This window comes from Xiphophorus maculatus, chromosome 22 (assembly GCF_002775205.1).
Source record: "Xiphophorus maculatus strain JP 163 A chromosome 22, X_maculatus-5.0-male, whole genome shotgun sequence".
Taxonomy (NCBI): domain Eukaryota; kingdom Metazoa; phylum Chordata; class Actinopteri; order Cyprinodontiformes; family Poeciliidae; genus Xiphophorus; species Xiphophorus maculatus.
In genome coordinates, this window is record NC_036464.1 from 21,163,461 (window position 1) to 21,183,087 (window position 19,627).

General features: G+C 38.3%; 1 protein-coding gene across 2 annotated transcripts in view; it reads right to left on the reverse strand.

The window, feature by feature from the left end:
- srbd1 (S1 RNA binding domain 1) overlaps positions 1–19,077 on the reverse strand; it is a 51,364-nt gene extending 32,287 nt beyond the window's left edge. Inside the window, exons 1-14 of one of the 2 annotated variants that reach the window (XM_005807852.3) lie at positions 18,996–19,077; positions 18,535–18,608; positions 17,591–17,951; positions 17,146–17,373; positions 16,727–16,893; positions 16,331–16,448; positions 15,269–15,407; positions 14,296–14,392; positions 13,942–14,128; positions 7,622–7,725; positions 7,203–7,310; positions 6,375–6,532; positions 5,371–5,461; positions 5,111–5,218 (exon numbers count right to left, since the gene is read on the reverse strand). In XM_005807852.3, the coding sequence (XP_005807909.3) occupies positions 5,111–5,218; positions 5,371–5,461; positions 6,375–6,532; positions 7,203–7,310; positions 7,622–7,725; positions 13,942–14,128; positions 14,296–14,392; positions 15,269–15,407; positions 16,331–16,448; positions 16,727–16,893; positions 17,146–17,373; positions 17,591–17,951; positions 18,535–18,608 (1,940 nt within the window). In that variant the 5' untranslated portion in view covers positions 18,996–19,077. Of the gene's footprint in view, positions 1–5,110; positions 5,219–5,370; positions 5,462–6,374; positions 6,533–7,202; positions 7,311–7,621; positions 7,726–13,941; positions 14,129–14,295; positions 14,393–15,268; positions 15,408–16,330; positions 16,449–16,726; positions 16,894–17,145; positions 17,374–17,590; positions 17,952–18,534; positions 18,609–18,995 lie in introns of those variants that run through there. The other variant, XM_023326923.1, reaches the window with a different exon arrangement.
- Positions 19,078–19,627: the final 550 nt, after the last annotated feature.

The window sequence follows — 19,627 nt, forward strand, 5'->3', positions numbered from 1 at the left end:
ACACATTGTGTTTCATGGAGACTCGTCACACGTTTGTCACATGCAAGACCACTGCAGTGAACACTGTAACCCTGGGGGAAGGTAATGGGTGAAAAATAAGAAGAACAGACAAGGGCTGGCCACCAGTTCAGTTGGGTAATGGAAGAGGGAGAGCCATGGGTGATAAGAAGAAGACTGGCAGATATTCACCGGCCACCACTTACAAATGCCAGGAATGGTGCCAGACAGCCCACCCCCTAAATCATGACAAGTACAGACCAACAGAAACATAAAAAATATTTGAGCTGTAACATATCTTGTACTCACAAGTCATATAATAACTACATTTCACACGCTTGTGGGTTCAACATTACTGAAATGTCTCCTAGATGTTCTAGAGCATAATAGAATATCACAGAACAAAGCAAACAGGACATTGTTGTGTCTGCAGCATTAGTATGTGTAGTGATTGCGGTCAAGTTTGCATTTCATTTGGTAATCAAGGGTCCAAGAATCTGGAGGAAGAGTGGAGTACATGTTGTTTGATGTCCAGTGTGAAGTTTCTGCTGTCAGTGAAGTTTTGGGTTTCGTGTCATCTGCCGATGCTTATCTGATGTGTTTTCTGAAATCCGCAATCACAGCACAGACATCTACTGACAAGCTTTATGGAGATGCTGATTTTCTTTCCCAGCAGGACTTCGCATCGGCCCACACTGCAAAAGGTACCTAAAGCTGTTTCAATGACCATGGCGGTACTGTTCTTGATTGGTTAGCAAATTGGTCTGAGCTGTCAAGAGAAAGACTAGAGACATCAGACAAAATGATGCAGATGACCTGAAGGTAGCTATCAAAGCAACCTTGGATTCTGTTACACCACAGCTGATCACCTCTATGCTTACTGATGTACTAATACATGTAACATAGACCCAACCAAGCCTGACATTTCTGTTTAAAGTATTCTCTTTTTCTCTTAGTAATGAATCTTTGTAATGTGTGAGTTTCACTTTTCGAAATGAATGACGGACATGTTCAACTTGTTATTAATATTCAAAATGTTTGAGCTGTACTTGCTCTTCTAAAAAGAGGGATGGATGGATAGACAGATAGAGAGAGAGAGATGAAACACTTCAGCACAAATACTCCAGTCTCTATTCAAAAGTCAAAGACATAACCTTTTCATTATCACTCACCCATGGGTTCATTTTCCTTTTGAAATAAAGATGTTCCTCGTAGCAAGGCTGAGCCCTTTCCCTGCCTCTACATCCATCTGTCCCTCCATCTAGCCAACCTTCAAACCTTTCTAGGGGTACTGAGAGCCTGGATCTCACTCAATCATCACTGGTCCTGCCACTGTATGTTCATCAGTCTCTCAACTTGGCCCCTGGAGCATGCCTGGACACAGGACATGACAGGGGATACACATACCCGAACCCACATAAAGTCATGAATCCAGTCTCCTTACCGCTGTCCTCCAGGTCCATCAGCTAGCCAGTAATAATGATCTCATCCCAACAGAAGTAAGCCAGAGGGCAAGATAGTCAAGGACTTATTGTCACCGTCTCTGTGTGTTACCAATGGAAAGGAGAGTTATTTAGCTAAGCCTCTAACCGCAGTAACTTGGACTGGTCTCTGACGCCTCACATACATACGTACACTAATCACAATAAAATAATTTTTAAAAACTATGGTTAATATTAAACAAGCAATGTCAGAGAAGAGAGTTGTTGAGTTTAGCCCTTGAAACAATGGATGTCTATGGATTTTTTTTTTTAAGTAGCAGTTATGTCTGATGTTTGTCGTCTCTATTTGGCCTTGAAATGCACACCAAAATCTGTATTTAGACAACTTTTTAACTACATTTAGACTTCAGTTGAAGTTTTTGTGCAAACACCTTACCATCTATGACTTTTAACCACATTTACACATCATTTAGACAGAAGGCAAAGTCGGGCGTGCCATGGTGGCGTAGTGGTTAGCGAGACCCATATTTGGAGGCCTTGAGTCCTCGACGCGGCCGTCGCGGGTTCGACTCCCGGACCCGACGATATCTGCCGCATGTCTTCCCCCCTCTCCTTCCCCGTTTCCTGTCAGCTCTAGTGGGCTCTAGTGTCCATATAAGGGACACTAGAGCCCACAGAAGACCCCCTGGAGGGGTAAAAAAAAACAGAAAAAAAAGAAGGCAAAGACAACATTTCTGTTTATTGTCAATGGATTTTAGCTTTTTTGGAGCAGGAGATTCTTGGAGGTCTATATCGACTGATTTTACAGGGAAATTAAGGAAATTAACAACAGCACCAGATTTTATATATCACACAAAATTTACTGACACTACGCAATTAAGTTTATATGGGGTCATTTTACAAGAAATGTCATCTCAAGGCACTTTACAAAAGAAATTAATGACCATGTAGCAACAGTGGACAGTCAATTGAATTGCCTCAAACTCAGCAGGATTGTTGCATCAGCAGAAAGAAAAACTCTCCTTTAGTAGGAGGAAACCCCCAGAAGAACCTGACCCACAGTGAACAGCCATCTGATACATTCTTTTGTATTTCCTATTTTGAAGAGTAGCTAGTAGAAATAAATACAATATTTATACTTTGGGGAAATAAAAAGCAAAAAGCACTTATAAAAAGTTCCATTTCCACTTTGATGATATTCTAAAAAAAAAAAAAAAAGTCATATAGATATGCATGAACCTCTGTTATAGTCCACAAATCTTACTAAAGAACTAACCCAGACTTTGGTAACATGAACAAAAACACAGTTTTATACATAGGTGCCCAGCCCCAGCACACTTAAACACACACAAATCACAAGGAAGGATTTCCTACAGGCCACCGTTGCTGGCTGTCATTTCAGCTGTGCATTGAGGCGAAAAGACAGAAAGAGAGAGACGAGGGTTGGGAGACAGCGACGGGTGGGGGAGGAGAGACAATGAAGGCTCACAGGGAGACAGGAAGCAGACGGCGTAAATGAGGTTGAGGGCTTTAATGAACTACTGCAGTCAAGGCTGACAGAGAAGGAGGAATGAGTAGCAGGATGAGGATTAATTAACTGCAGAATACATTGTCAGCAAACAATTGTACTCCTAATAATCCTTTAAGATTTGAATATTGCACACACGGATGTCGCTATCGTGATATATTCTGTTGCATTCTTTAAAAAGCAACTAAAGAAAGCCACTGAAAGTGGATGTTAACACTGAGAGAAATTATCTGTAATGTTTAGAATTCACTGAAACAGGTGCCACGACCTTGTTTCATAGTGGGATGAGACAAGTGGGACGTGCAGTATTCATTTTCTGAAATATCTACCAGCATTAGGCACATAAAAAGTTACATTTTTGTTTAATTTAGTTAATTCTCAGATATGCCAAACTTTCCATTTTCAGAAAAAATGTGCTGTGTGAAAGTCTCAAAGTTTGAGTTGTTGCTGTATAACTTAATTCTGTTTTTATTCTTTACATAACTTTACACCTGACCAGTCTCCTGTATTCCTGGAGCTGCATGAAGATGCTTGTGTAATAAATACATTTCTGTCAAGCACTCCAATAATTAATTTTCATTGCATTTTTAAAAGATACTAAAATACTATAAAAACTAAGACACAGCCTGCAATGTTTGGAATTATACACAGATATGTTAAATTTACATTTATTTTTCTCTCTTTTGTTCATTCCTTGAGGCTAAAAAAGTTTAAAAGGTACAACTGCAGACTAATATCTGAATAAAATAATATTTTAACAATGTTCTTATAACGTCTATGTACAATTTGGTAGTTCTTTCACCCATAAACCAAGCTATAGTAAAGTGTAAAGAATTGTTTATTACTAAAATTGCGTCTCAGTCTTTATAGGACAATCTTGTCTTGTAAAAATCATGAATCCCAAACAGTACATAAGAAAGATCCGAAAAAATTAAAACATTTAAATCATCTGAAGGTATTGAGGAGAGTTACAAATTACTTTCAAAAGATGTAACAGGAAATATGAACTATGCAGAAATGATAAAATGAACGTTAACTTGGCAAATGCTTCATTTTGCTTCTGCTTTTAGAAAGGAACATTTCATGTTAAAAAGAAAATGAAATTCACATTTGCACCTACAGTGTGACCTCTAAAGTGTTTTTATGTGTAAGAACTTAAAAATACAGGAGAGAAACTCTTGCAAACATTCAAAAAGTGCTCAGAATGAATTTAGTCTGCGGTCCCCCTGCTAACCTCAAGTCAACAAACACACATGGAACTCTGCAGTGAATAAAGGAGATGGTGCAAACGGCGGGCAGTGGTTATTATGCTTGGACAGGCCTTCTATGCAGTTGTATTCTGAAGCTTGGACTGGATTTAGTTACAGACGAGACCTGGACCACAAAACGTCTGTTTAATTGGACTGAAGTGAAACGAACTCCAGATGGCTTTAATAGGTATTCACTTGAGGACACATTCCAATTTGTCTCCCTCCATCTCATCCAGCTTTTCTGCTTCCCCCACACGTTTCTGATGGCTTGCCTGCACTTCACGTCCCTTCTTGCTCTGTTTCAACCACGCATTTTTTTCTCAGAAATTTATTTGCTTTCTAAATTAGATCAATTTCCCATATGTCATCCTAACTTATATAACCAATACGTTCCTAATGTGGATGGTTGCAATGGTCCAACTTTTTGAGCACCAGAATTAAATCTTTACAACTTCAGTGAACGGCTCATGTTTAAAGTTCAAACATATGAATGTCAGAAAATAAATGGGTGGTTCACATACGCTGCAGTTCATGCAGTGCAGTGTGTTTCACAATAATATACAATAATGCATAAGAGTTAAACTCATTTTAGAAGCAGTGCAATAAAACTACAATTTATTCCCATCTATGCCAATAAGTTTGATTGGCTTCACTTTGTGGCAATTAAGTTGCAAAATAGCAACAAGAGAGAAAAAAACTATTAGGGTGTTTTTTTGTGGAAAAAAAACACAAAAAATTGAAATGTAAATTCAATTTACATTTCAATTTTGCAAATATTGGGAAAACACTGTAGTATCAGATTTTATAGTTTATGACATATTTACAGCACAGTATTTATATCAAGCTTTATGTGTAATTACTATTACACATAAATAATTACATTAAGACCTTACCAGTAAGACACGTCCAGTGGGTGAAAATAACGTCTAGAGATCAGATCAGCGAAGAAGGACTCAGTTTCACGACAAGCAGTACCGTTGCCAATGACGACTTTTGTGCAGCTATTTGATGAAATGGAGAAAAAAAGGTAAGAGGACAAAAAAATAATCTGTCAAAATAATACTGTTAATTATACTGTTTTCTTGTGAGCAACATCATGTCCAGTTTAGTTCATGCCCGAAATATAATTCTACATTTGACATAGGAGTAATACCTGTATGTGGTCATGAGGTGGCGCAATTTCTCTGCTTCTTTCTGCTGTCCTGAATTGTGCAGGAACACAACATCAGTATGGAGAATCTGACCTTAGAACAGAAAGATAGAAAAAACCCAGAATAGTTGATGAATAACAAACAACAGAAGTTATTTTATTGTTTTAAATATTTTTACTGGACTTTATGAAATGAGGCTACAATTACATGCTCAAATTAAATAATGTAAGCAGCCTCCTCAATACGCCCAACTATTACCATGATGGACCCAACACAGTCTGCACAGTGTAAAGCCACACACTCTGAGAGAAGCACTATCTAGCACTATTTGAAATCTAGATTAGAGATAAGATAATCAACACGGCAAGTGTGACAATGACATGGAGTTATACAGAAACAGATATCACATACAGCAATGACAGATTTTTTTCTGCTGTTAATTTGCTGCTGAAACTTATTGGATTTGTTCTAATAAGGACCAAATCTAAATTGATTCTGTTTCTTTTCACATGCTCTAATTAAAAATGTTGTTACAGATGCTTTCCTAAGATTGAATGCTAAAAAGTTATGAGAGTTTATTCCATCATCACATAATTAAAACACAAATGTAGCTGCATGTTGGTACAACATATTTAATTCAAATATTTTCCTATTTTCAGACCATTTTTTTTAGGCTATGCACCTTTTAATTACGATAAAGATCTCAGATTTGGTCTAATCTCATTATTTAACAATGTGTCAAGTTTAATCAACATAAATTTGTTGATTTATTTGCACTCTTTCTGTAAAATTGTCCACAGAGGCAGCAACATTTCCCTTATTAATCAATGTCCTGGGTGAACTCTCTGTTCAATACCTTATGGAACTGTCAAAGTAAAACATAACAATACCAGGTTGTGATGTTTACAACCTGAGATCGATTATTTCTATGAACACCAGTTCCCAAATATTTCTTGATAGAAAAATAAATATTATGGGATTTGCAATGTCTAGAGTGAACACTTACTTGTAGGAGAGAGGATAGCCAGTTTGCAGCCATGTGTGAAGCCAGGGTCCACCCCCATTATGACACTTCCCCTGACTGGACAGACCAACAGGCGCTGACGGAGGTTTCGCACAAACATGGCGATCGATTCCTTTTCTGCTGCACTTGTTAGCTTAGTCCTAAGGAGCGGGATCAACAGGAGAGAAAATCAGACTAGAAAATGGCAAAGTAAAGATATTTCAAAAATGTGACGTACAAAGGAGAGGAATATGTAATTTTTGTTGTATTTTAAGGGTAAGAAGTACAAAAAAAAGTTTTTTAAAGGGGAAGAAGTAAGGGCAAGCATTAAAAATGTCCAAAAAGGGGGCGTGCTGTGGTGGCGTAGGGGATAGCGCGACCCATATTTGGAGGCCTTGAGTCCTCGACGCAGTGTCGCGGGTAAGACTCCCGGACCCGACGACATTTGCCACATGTCTTCCCCCCTCTTCTCCCCCGTTTCCTGTCAGCCTACTTTCATATAAGGGACACTAGAGCCCACAAAAGAGCCCCTGGAGGGGTAAAAAAAAAAACATGTGCAAAAAGAATGTAACCACTTAATTAGTTCACAACTTTTCAGAATGCTATTGTAAATTTAAATAGTGCCTGTTGATGCATATTCCACACATACCAAGGATCCTACTTAAATAATTTTGCTGTCATCTACAGAGAAATCTTGTTGAATTGTTCAACTTGTGCTTAAGTTTGCTAAATTGCATACTAAGTACACCAATTTCTACTTTGTCTTAATTTAGAATCTTTTTAATAGAAATTATATTTTATACAGACAATAACTGATATTAAGAAACATACCTGTAGCTTCGAGTGAGAAAAGGCAAAATAAGCCTTTTATACGAGTCTTCTACTGCATTTCTTATGATTGCATGAAGTTCTTCTTTTGCAAATGTTTTTAGCCTCCACCTGCAATAAAACACAGTAAGAATAGTGCTTTGGTCCATTCAAAACTCTTTAGATCAGAACACATTTTAAAATCTTATCCTGCACCAAGAAACATGAACTATACTTAGCTTTAATGCCCATTCGTAATTCAAAACAAAGACTTCTTACTATTCTCCATATTTCTACTGATACAACAGCTTGTCATACTCTGTGGTATCATGAAGGAGAGTAGAGCAGCCTCCTCCTAACATTTTTATTGCAACCTTATATAACCACTGCAGACAGGCCTGTCTGTGTGTGCAAAGTTTTCTCTGTATTATTGTGTTTCTGACCTGTTGTTGATGCACCATCGAGTAAAGTCGCTCTTCACTCTGTCAGGAATGTTCACCTTCACTGTCAGAATCTTCAGACTCTCGCCTCGGTTAATCGCCAGTGTCTGAACACAAACACAGTTCTGAGTGAAAACACCCACATCCCCACACAGATATATGTCCCCCCATGTGATCATGAAACTCACAGCCTTCAGAAAGCCCCATGTTTTAACCTGCAATACATTGACAACTGTATTGCAGTTGTCAATGCAATACATTGCATTGACAACTAAACAGAGAGCTCCTCTCTCTGTTTAATTTTGTTCTGATTAAAACCTTAGCTGTACAATCAATACATGTACTAATTAGAGCCCATGCAGAGATCAGCTAAAATATTTCAAAAAGCAACACAGCATGCCTGATCTTACATTTGAGAAATGACATCAATTAGTCTGAAAAGGTGCCAAAACTAAAAAATGGAAGATGGTGAAACTTCTCAAGAGTGGCCAGTGTATCAACAATCTGTCCAGGAGGGCACAAAAAACCCAGAACACCCACCTCAATTAAGATCAAGATTCAACAAGAAAAAAGCTGCCAAAAATTGTTTAGGAAGAAAAAGAAGACTGCTGACCAAATAAGAAAAAAAAACAAAGGCACATCTCACAAATGTCTTTATTATCTCAACAGCTTATAGGAAGACAATATATGGATTGAGGAGACAAAAGTCGAAGTTTTCACAAAGTGTGCTTCCCTTTACAACTGTCTTAAAGGGAACAAAGCATTACAGAATGACAAAATGATACAGACAGTCAAACATGACGATGACATTATGATTTCCTGTTGCTGCTTTGCTTTTTCAAGCTCCCGAAAACATGCTATAATTGCAATCTGTCCGAAAATACTGAGAGAGAAAGCTCCAACTTCAGTTTGATCTAAAAAAAACTATTAAAGTCTGAAAAAAGCCAAAACTAACAAAAAGGAAAAATGCTTCAAAGCACTATATAAACAGCTCTACCTCTAAAACCAATATATATATACATATATATATATATCTTTTTGAGGACATTTATTTTATGGTTATAGTTCAAATGCTAACAAAGTATACCATGTAAAATACTAATTTCCTTCATCTCCTCATTTTCAAATGATAACGTCTACAAAAATAAGAATGCGCAATAATCATTCTAAATTAAATCATCTAAGAAAATTCCTTAGCTCCCTCACATCTCCATAAAAAGTTAGAAGCCCAGGAGTGTGTCCCGTGGTCGGGCCTGTTGTGTTGTGTGCTGGTTCCCCCCTGAGAGGAACTGTTACATGCTGTTAAGCAAACAGCAGTAAGTGTCTGACCTTTTCAGTCGGGAACCTTTAGCCTGCCACAGAACAGGGCCAAGAAGCAAGACGTCAATCTGGAGCCCAAGCGGAAGAAGCGAGCTGACAAATGCCACCACTATGCCACCATCAGCTTTGAGACCGCAAGGCCTTCCCCCCCCACCCATCGTGCCACAACCATTACCACTCAGCAGCACTGTTGGGTGCATGCAGCGCACCCATATGCAACACACACAGACACGCGCGCGCACACGGGTAAAAATTTAAAACACAGCTAATGGCGGGAGCCAGGATTAAATCAGCAAAGATCGCTTGAATAACGATGAAAGTTAAGATTTCTCTCCTGGTGGCATGTTTCAGCCCAAGGCTTCCTCGACAACTTGTGATGAGATTTCTGAAACTATCTTCATCAAACCTCTGAGGTTTAACATATTGTCAAGGAATGCAAGCAAAACACATCTCTGACAACCCACAACTGTAACAAAACTAGTGAATTTAAAACTGCATTGCAAAACCTCTATTCTAAAGGTTCAGTTATTTTTTGTAACTCATTTATACCATAATGCATAATGCTCAGATAACGCCAGGCCAAATAAATCAGACTGCAAGTGAAGCCACAAGTTTTAGTTATAGTTTCAAGCTCTTGTAACCCCAATATCTGCGCACCATAGCATCAGATTATGTAATGTCATTATTGGGTTTGATTTTGTTGCAGTGGCATACATGTGCGATACACGTTGTGTGTGAACTGTTATACAAATGCAGTGCAATTTTTGACATGTTCAAGATTTATGATTTTTTTTGTGATACAATTATTATGTATGCTACAGTCAATGGTGTTGTAAGGTGATGCAAGAGTGTTATTTTTCTCTAACATATCTTCCATTGAAATGAATACCAAATATTTAATAATATGAGAAGGGGATACAATGTATTTTTTGGCAACAAACACATGGCAGTGAGGTTTTTACTAGTTTTTCCCTAGAAACAAATGTCCTCAAAATAAAAGTTTTATTTTTTTAAGGATTTTTTAAGGCATTTTACAAGGACACATGTTGTACTGTCTTAACATGGCTGTCAAGAATTATAGGCTAAGATCCAGGTTAACACTGTTCATCTAGGTAAAATGACCAAGACCAAGATCAAGTGATTAATTCAATTGTTATATTGTAAAATAACTAACAATCAAAATATAACCTATATTTAAAAGTAAATACCATAAAGATTGAAATTAATAAATAAAAATAAATCTGTACTATATTCTTTAAAATACTCCTATAATAACTAGTTCAGTTCTTAAAAAAATGAATATTAAAATGAAAAACACAAGCTTTCCTCACTTATCTTAAGAAGCAAGATGCTACTTCTTAAAACCTTCTAACTTAAGAAAAAATAAATCCCTTAAGCAATTTATCTATGTTTTTGTTAGGCTCTAAATGTGATGGCCTGACTAAAGAAATGGCATCCTGTGCTTTTTTTCTTTTCTATTTTTTTTTTTACTTAGGATAGATCACAGCTAGTGTTCCTCTATGAATCTCTCAGTTTCTATCAGAGTTTGATGGCGTGATACAAAACAGGGATGTGAAGCAGAGTGTAAATATGTTTATGTATTAAACATGCCAAGCAGTGACAGGTAGCCAAGTGCTGGCCAAATCCTGACAAGACCAGAAAGACAATCTTTCCTCTGTTGCTTTCCTTAATCCGTTCCTCAGCCCCAAAGTAAGGGCAGTCAGCCAACAACTATCCCCTATCTGTCTCCTCCTCTTGCTCATCTGGTCTGTAGAGGTATACTGTCATCAACACATCCATCCATCCGCCATATCAAGAACAAACAGATGCAACCACGCTGACAAACATTCACAGAGAATTCGCACTTTTCTCGACCTTGCTGGCACAGAGGAAATGTGGTTTATTAGAGAGGAATCAAGCCGTCTGCTGAATTTTGTTACGCTTGGCACCGTCATCAATGTTTCCTAAACTATTTCCATTTCAATATTCCGTACTTCTCCAGACTCAAATATTTAGATTTTTGCTTTCTTATAATCTTAACATTTGAGTCAAAAAGATTAATATGCTATTTCATGCAAAAGATGTTTTAAATTAAAAGTTTTATTTAAAAATTGTCTGTTGCAGTCTTAAATTTCGTCCAATCACTAGCATAAAACATAAAATCCAAGTCACGTGAACTGAAGTTTACGGTTGCAATATGACACAACCTGAGCAAGTTGAGTGGATGTGAAAGCCAAAGTTACTGTCCATCACCTGTTTATCAAACATTTCTCTTTAATTGATGAAGCGTATCCGATTGCTTGAGCTCTTCTGCGGGCGAACCCCGATCAAAAGCGCTAAACTCCTGTTTGATCATGGTGCAAATCGCATTAAAAGCAGCCCACTTCCACATTCAATAAATCTGCTCTGGCATGCTGCAGAGCATGCTGGAGTCTTATGGCTATAAAGTAAATGTGTACCCTCCAGAAGAGGACTCAAATCAAGTCTAATGGAATTACATCTGGCATAAGCATTATACTTTCAGACAAGCTGAATGCCAGAGCTTCCCCTGAACAGACTTCAGATGAATTTAGAAACCTGCTGTCAATTTATATAAGGCTTTCACGGAAATAATTATCTTGTTTCTTCCCAGTCTGACGTTCCTAGATCAGAAAGTAAAATTTTAGGCCTCCTATCAGGAATTATAGGCTTCATAAACTCACCTGTAAATAGAAATTTCTCTCAAATGTAATTTTATGTAATTTCATAAAAAATAAACAAAAAAAAATCCAGGTTTTAGTGATCAGTAAGTACTGGTAAGTGTAAAACTGGGATTAGCAGATCTAAATTCATGAAAGCATGTAAAACACTCTTTATGCTCCCAAGCAGCAAAACCCAAGTCACTGTTAATGATTTCAAATTAGCAATCATCAATAGAATAAAAATCAATTGGAGGATTTGGAAAAGTGACAGAACATTTTTTTATTTAAATGTTTGAACAAACCTAATAAAAACCAAATGCCTCCTGTCACTTGAAGATAAATTCAAAGTTCATTAAGTTCATGAGTTGTTTATAATTCCAGGGACTCATTAAGAGTTCCCTGGGACAACTCCCTCATTTTGTCCGTTTCTCTTCCACTAGAAAAAGAGCCGAGGCTTAATATAATGTGCTAAAGCACACGGGCAAGTGTGCACAAACACACATGCCTTCTGTCAAAACACATCTCTCACCTGCTTCCTCCCCCTGACAACTTCGTGGCTAGAAAAGGTTCATTTTAGCCGGAATCTGACAGCTAACAGGGTCACGGCAGCCTGTGGATTAACACTCCGTGACAAAGGCGAGTCATCGAATTAAATGCCTTGCATACACAGAAGACAAGTGGGAGGGGAGGTGTGGATTGGAGGGGATAAGGTTTAGTCAGAGAAAAGAGGGATGAGGCAGATCAGAGCAGAGCATGAGAGATAAGTGACGAACGCACCTCGGCGTCGCTCATCCCGCCGTGTTTTCTTTCTTTCACTGCCCCCGCTCCCTCTTCCCCATCCTTTTGTCCGCCTGTGGGCCCGGCAGCAGAAGCTGTCACTGCAGAGGACCGCCTGTCAATCAAAGCCTCCTAATCCAATGGCATGTCGGCGGGGGGACATGTCACATATGTTAAGAAGAGAGAACGAGGGGACTCTCGGGCGGCCGTGGCTGTGCGGAGCAAGTGTGCGCAAGAACGTGTGCGCGTGATTAAAAATGACTGCGGGGCAGAGCGCGGCTGCCAGGGAGTGTGGTGTGGCAGAGGCAGCGGGTGACAGGAGCCGTGGTGACACATGAGGCCCGGGACCAACTCTGAGTAACATACCAGTCACTGGAGAGACTGAGGGGGAGATGAAGGGGCCAAGCGGGGCGCAGGAGGGGAGGAGGGTATGAAGGCACAGACAAGACTAACTGCAACTGACGTGGGTAGCATTCAGAACCGGCACGCACCGATGAAACAAACACAAACAGAGGGAGTGTGTTAGTCCATAAGTGTGTGTGCATCAGGTAAGCATGAAAACCACATAGTAATTAATTATATCCCAGCAGAACCAATGCAGTTGTTTCATACTTGTCTTCTTGAAGTTGTTTGGTTTCCCGCTCTGGTCCTGATTAGGGCTGTCAGCGTTAATACGCCAACACATGCGATTAATCAAAAAAGTTTAAGCCGTTAATATTATATAATACGGATTAATCGCATTGCCTATTTTGACCTAAATGCCTCTCTTCTGCACGGAGGGTCACTTTGTGTTCAAAGCAGCGGCTCACATGGTCTTGTACTGTGGTCAACAACGCAGAGTCGTAAACACAAGTTGAAAGAGTCAGACTGGTTTGCTCAGAGGCAAATTTCGCTTTAAAAAAACATCCCAAAGTTTGGATAAAACTAAGGTAGTACGTATCGCAACGATGAATTATTTTTCCACTGAAGTACGACCAGTTTATAGTTGGCATTTCAAAAACAAAATGACTTCTTTAAACCTTCCTGAATATAAAAACCTAAACAATGTAAAATCTTCAGATAATTTGGTTTGAGACAATAAAAGACTTTCTTAAGCATTTTTGACAACTTACCGTACATATTTACATTTGAAGCTTACAAAGTAAGCATTGTGATTAGTCGTGATTAATCACAGCACTAGGGTGCTATTAATTGTATAAAAAAATGTTATTGACTGACAGCACCAGTCCTAATTCAATATGTACAGAGACAGCTAGTGACCCTCCCCGGTAAAAAAAAAGTCTTGAAATTCAGCTTTTAATTTAGTGCCATAATTTTACACAGAAAAATTATACAAAAAAATCAAATCTTTAATATGAGTAGAATTGAGGGGGGAGGGTAGATTCAGAAATATTTGTGTTGAATAAAAATGCTGGTGTACCAGTGGTAAAAGAGAGCTGTGCAATATCAGGCAAACAGTCATTTTTTACAGGAGTACCAGTCGCTATAGCTAGCGCTAACCTATTCTGTACATGTGAAAATGGGTAATTATTTTCATCTTGTTACCTGATGAGGCTGGATGCGCTGAACGTTGCAGGTAAAGTCAAAGTAGAGTTGGAATTTGTCGAAGTCTTTTTTTGGGGGGTGTCCCGCTCCTGGTTTTTTGTGTTCTTGGGCAACTTTCTCCTGCTCTTTTTCCTTTAGTGCCGTTTTAGACACACTGGACTGGATGGTCACGAAGCTCTTTTCACATCTGTCAGAAAGAAACATCAAAAATCTGTTTGGGAATGTTCAAGAGATTCCCAAAGACTTAAGAAAAGTCTTTGGGAAAGTCCAGAGACTTAAAAAAAAACACAACAACATTAACATCATTTATGTACACAGAAATAGAAAAATGTGCATAAAAGAAAATATTTTTACAATGTTTTAATGTAGGTGAGTGTCTCAGGGTCTTTGGCTATTATATCAGCCAAAATATGCTCCACCCCAGTGGCCACTTCCTCCACACATGATAGACCTGTCACACACACACAAACACCGATCCACAGTGACTTTACAAAGTACATCTTTTGATCTCAATATTAATACAAGAATCAAATTTTACATCCTGAACACCTGCCCCCGCCCATCCTCAAGACGTTCTACAGAAGCACCATAGAGAGCATTCTGACCAGCTGCCTCTCTGTGTGGTGTGGAGGCTGCAGCGCCTCCGACTGGAAGAACGTGAGGAGAGTGGTGCGGACAGCAGAGAGGATCATCGGGGCCCCCCTTCCCTCCATTCAGGACATTTCATCCCAGCGCTGCGTGTCCCGAGGCCGAAACATCATCAGTGACCCCTCACACCCTCACCATGGACTGTTCTCCCTGCTGCCCTCTGGAAAGAGGTTCCGCAGCGTCCGGTGCAGGTCCACCAGGTTCCGAAACAGCTTTTTCCCACTTGCCATCAGACTGCTGAACTCTTAACTGGACTGCACTCAAAAACTGGTCTCCACTTCATACCTTGCACATGTACAGAGCTAAATAACTTCTATTTTACTGTCATTCCTGCACTTTATATTTTATATTTATATTTTATACTGTATTTTATTTTATTCTGGAGTAACCTCACAACATTGGAACCTCAAAACACTGTCCTGAGCCGTATGCAACGAAATTCCGTTCTGTATACACCCTGTGCATGCAAAATGACAATAAAGTCAGTCTAAGTCTAAGTCTATTTTCAGCCATACTAACTATAAATAATACGCTACAATGTGCCAGAGTAAATGGCTTGAGTCACAAGTGTCTCCATTTCACAAGAATCTGCCTTTAGAAAGTTAGAAGACAGTGAAAATAACAATCAGTTTAAGGCTTGCGTGTTTTTTGTATGCGATTACAGTCAAGTGCCTCCTACCTTCAGTACCAGGCTTTACCCAAGCGTTGAGGTCCAGAGTGTGTGGTACATTCAGCAATGCGGTGGCAGCATCTTCCAGGCCCAATGCTTTCGCCCTGCGAGCTTTAGTGAGCTTGCTGCCTTTCTTGTAGGGCGTATACTGCAGATAAAAACACAAAACACAGATCCTGTTTTCTCTTCATTTATACATTCTGACTTTGTGCAGTCACACCTTTTTTATCATTCTTTAACTCTGTCATAGCTACATAATTAAGCTCTTTGAGAATTTTCATTTTTAAACAACTCATAACAGTGTTAAACACTATATTTGTTTGTGGTGTTGTTGACAGCCCACTGAGTGTTTACATGCTTATTTGCATGTGAAGTAGGTAAATTATATCTGTTAACACAGGATGGATTGAAATGCCAGGTGATATTCATCTGGCTTCACTTAGTCCGATTTTATGTGAAGCATTATTTAGTACTAGCTGTGAACAGAGCCTTATATTCTCCAAAGAAAACGGGTTAAAACTCTGCACATAAATGAGTTTTTAGACCAAATGAATATACTCTCACTGCTCTAAATGGACATGTCTGATATAAATTGTTTAAATAAATTTAAAGATAACCCAAAGAAGTCAAATACAACTCAATGTAACAGTATTATGGAAATAAAATTACTGTTTAAACCTGAGGAGAGATAACGTGTGAAACCCATATTTGTTTTTTGTTTTTTTATTACTATTTTATTTTTGGCCTTGTCTTATTGATTACATAGAAAACTGTATTATTTTCAAATCAGCATCACTCCACATATCAAATAACAAAATATAATAGCTATAACAATGTTCTTTAGTTTTAGGTGATTTTTTTAAACAGATGGCTTAGTTGTTTACTAAAAAAATCCTATTTGTCTTCCAGTCTTTTTGCTACAATTTTTTTTAAATCTTCATATTTTTTGCCAGGAGTTGTACAATTTATTTACTCTCATCCAGGCAAGCAGTCACTCAGGTGTGAACACTTTAATCCAAAATGAGATCTTCAAGTCAATGTAGATAGGTTATCACTGAATAAAAATCTGACCACATGATCCAGGTCATCAGCTGATCGGCAGCTCCTGAGGCTTTCCTCCAACTCAGGTGTCAGAACACCATCCTTCTTCAGGGTCTGAACCACAGACTGGGTCTTCTTAGCAAGAGAACTAAGCATATGAAGAAATCAAACAAGAAATCTGTCTTAACCAAGGAAAGCAAAAAGGACAGCTTAACATCAAAACAGACATGCAGACGTTTTGGGCCTCAAAGATGAACCACTACCGCCATCTAGTGGCCAATAGCTGATACATCATCTCAAAAATGCTCCACAATGTAGTTTTTCACACCTAAATGTGTGGTTTTATACAGCCAGCTGATATTTATCAGATTTCTAGTAAGTCCTGGGGGTTTAACAGATTATATTTATTTTATGTAAAATACCTACCATAACTCCTCATAAACCATCTGGACGTCTCGAACTGCATCTGCGTCCATGTGGTTGATCATCTCTTTCCGGTAGCGCACCATGAAGGGAACAGTGTTTTCCTCGCGTAGCAGCTTGATGATGTTTCCACACACCCACCGCTCCACACATGTCAGTATAGAGATAAGCTGAGGAAAACAACAGAAACAGTAGAAAATTCATACATGCAATGGTAAAATGCAGATACATTTTCATGCATGCATTTTCATGTAGTTGTTTAGTCTTTGCTAATTATTGCATGGGTTGTAAGAATTACTTTTCTGTCAGGTTACAATGTACTGCAAAAAGTGGAAGAACATAGTATAGAGATGTTGAACTTTTCTAAAAAAGTTAAAAGACAAATTATCCAAGAATTCAAGGGTAAGTCATGTCCTCTCCACCTCATTCAGGTCCCAGTTCATGTTGAGTTCATTCCTCAGAGAGTGTGCTCCGGACTCTGGGAAGGTGGGTCGCTGTCTCTGGCTCGTCTCGCTGGTCTTCTGTTTTTTTAGACTTGGCTCATCAAAAGTGAAATCGTCCTCCGGCGCTTCCTCCTTCTTTACTTGGAGCCCAGACTGTGACGTCCCTTCGTCTGTCCGATGGGCGTCCGACACAATAAATGAGATCCTCTAAAAACCAAAAAACAGAAATAAAAATATTACCAGAAACTGACAATAAGAAAACAGAAAATAGTCAAGTTAGATTTGATCTAACTTGGATCAAATCTGTATTTTTATCATCACCAAAGTTGTGTTTTGTTATTACTAATGTCTTTGAACACCAAGAATTGCTGTATATGCCTATGTCATTCATGCTTACTCTTGCTGAGGTAGCTGTTATAATTACCTCTTCCTTCATTCTGACACTATTGCCTCTCTTTTCAGCCTTCTGTTTTTCAGGGCAACCAGTCTGTGTTTTCCTTTCATTTTCTCCTAAATCATCACCATTGGACTTCTTTCTCTTTTTTCCACCAGAAACAGACATGGCAGTATCTTCATGCTCTGCTGCATGTTTGCGGGGTGCCCTTGGTTTAGGGACCGTAGGTTGTTTGGGAACTTTAGGCTGTTTTGGTTTTGCGGTCCTCTTGGGCGCCGCTTTCATCCCTCCATCTGTAGGTGCTCTGGCAGCTTTGCTGGTAGCTTTTGTCGACTCCGATGGATTCCACTCGTCCATCTCTTCATCACTACTCACCATCTGAGTAAAAGACCTAATCGTAAGGCAAGAATAAAAGTTCAACATCAGAAAAAGAAAAAAGGATGGAAATTTGTAAAATTATACAACACTCTAACATTTCCTATTACAAACATAAACTTAAATGTGTTTTGGCAGCATTTTTAGTGCTAGACCAATATAAAGCCGCCAGCAACATAAAGAAAAATGATACACTGGTGTCAATTTGGATTGGTAATTTTGGAAAACAACTGGCCACACTGGATTTTCTTTAGTGATAACAGAGTAAAGGGGGCGGAGAACATATGTAATTTTCAGTTTTCTACTTGTGAAACATTTTGAAGGCCATATAAGTAATTTTATTTCTATATGCCTATTACAATAAATATACATTGAAACTTTAAATGTTTATTTGTACAAATATGTTTACTAGGAACTGTAAAGCCTTGCATAAAGATTAATCTCAGAGAGAACAATCTTAAATGCAGGTAAATTATTATCACAATATGAGGTCATTTCAAATCTTCTAGTCACTTTGAACATGTCCACGAAGCTACTTTGTATAAACTAACCATTAAAAAGAATAGACTTATTGATATAAATAAGTAAACATAACTCACTGGTCGGAATCTGTATTTTCATTTTCGTTGTAAATTACAGCTTTGGCAGTTGTTGCTCTGGGTCTTCGCATCATCTGTGGAAAAAGGCAAAAGGTTAGGCCACGTTACATAAAACCTGCAACCATTAAACGTTACATTAACTCGTTTTTTCTTAGCAAATATTACTGCCAGCGCCTTCGTTTTCGCTGTTGTTAACTTGTTGTCTGTTTTCTTGTATTTAACTAGAAAAGAAGAACGAGGACAAATAATATTTTCTAACTAAACCTTCAAAGTTACAATTTCTGAGACAAATGTGAGCTCGGAGCCGCCGGCTAGCTCAAACAAATAAAGTTGAGCTTGTAAAGCTTTTCAAATTTGCCGCTACAAGTTCATGCTAACGGTGAAAGGCGCGTTTGTAAACGACATTTTCACGTCTTTCGCGGTTTCTGCGTGTTGTATAAAGCATGAGTTAATAAATATACCTTTGTAACGCGGAATATGCTTAGTTTATTTTCGGCTGTCTCACAAAAAATGTCTAAAGCTGAACAGCAGTTTCCTGCAACAGTAGAGTTTCAACCAATCACAACACGCGAAGGCTTCCGTCTTTGAGTTAGTTACCGCCCCCTACCGTCTGGTAGTGCGTGAACCACTGAGAACTGCATTCAATCGTCCATACATTTAAAAAAATAAAGACAAAATACAGATAAACTGTTCATTTGTTTACCTTTATTTCAGAGGCATACCTCCGAATCTAAAACAAAATTGTAAATAAATTGTAATAGGTTTCTGGGAGCAAAAAATACAATGTTTAGCCAGTTATGATCATATTTTCTAAATATTTATTTATTTATTTATTTATTTATTTATTTATTTATTTATTTTAGTCTTTTGCCTTATTATACAAACACTTCATGCCAACATATACAGTAGCTCGAAAGTCCACTGCTAAAATATGAAGTCTGTGATGTAAGCACAATTACACAATGGTTAGTGTAATTGTGCAATTTGATTTGATTTTGTAGCAAATAAATAGACATATTGTCATAAAGCTTAAACAAGATGAATGTCATTAGCACTACAGAAGCGATAAGCCTCATAAATGGTAATTAATTAA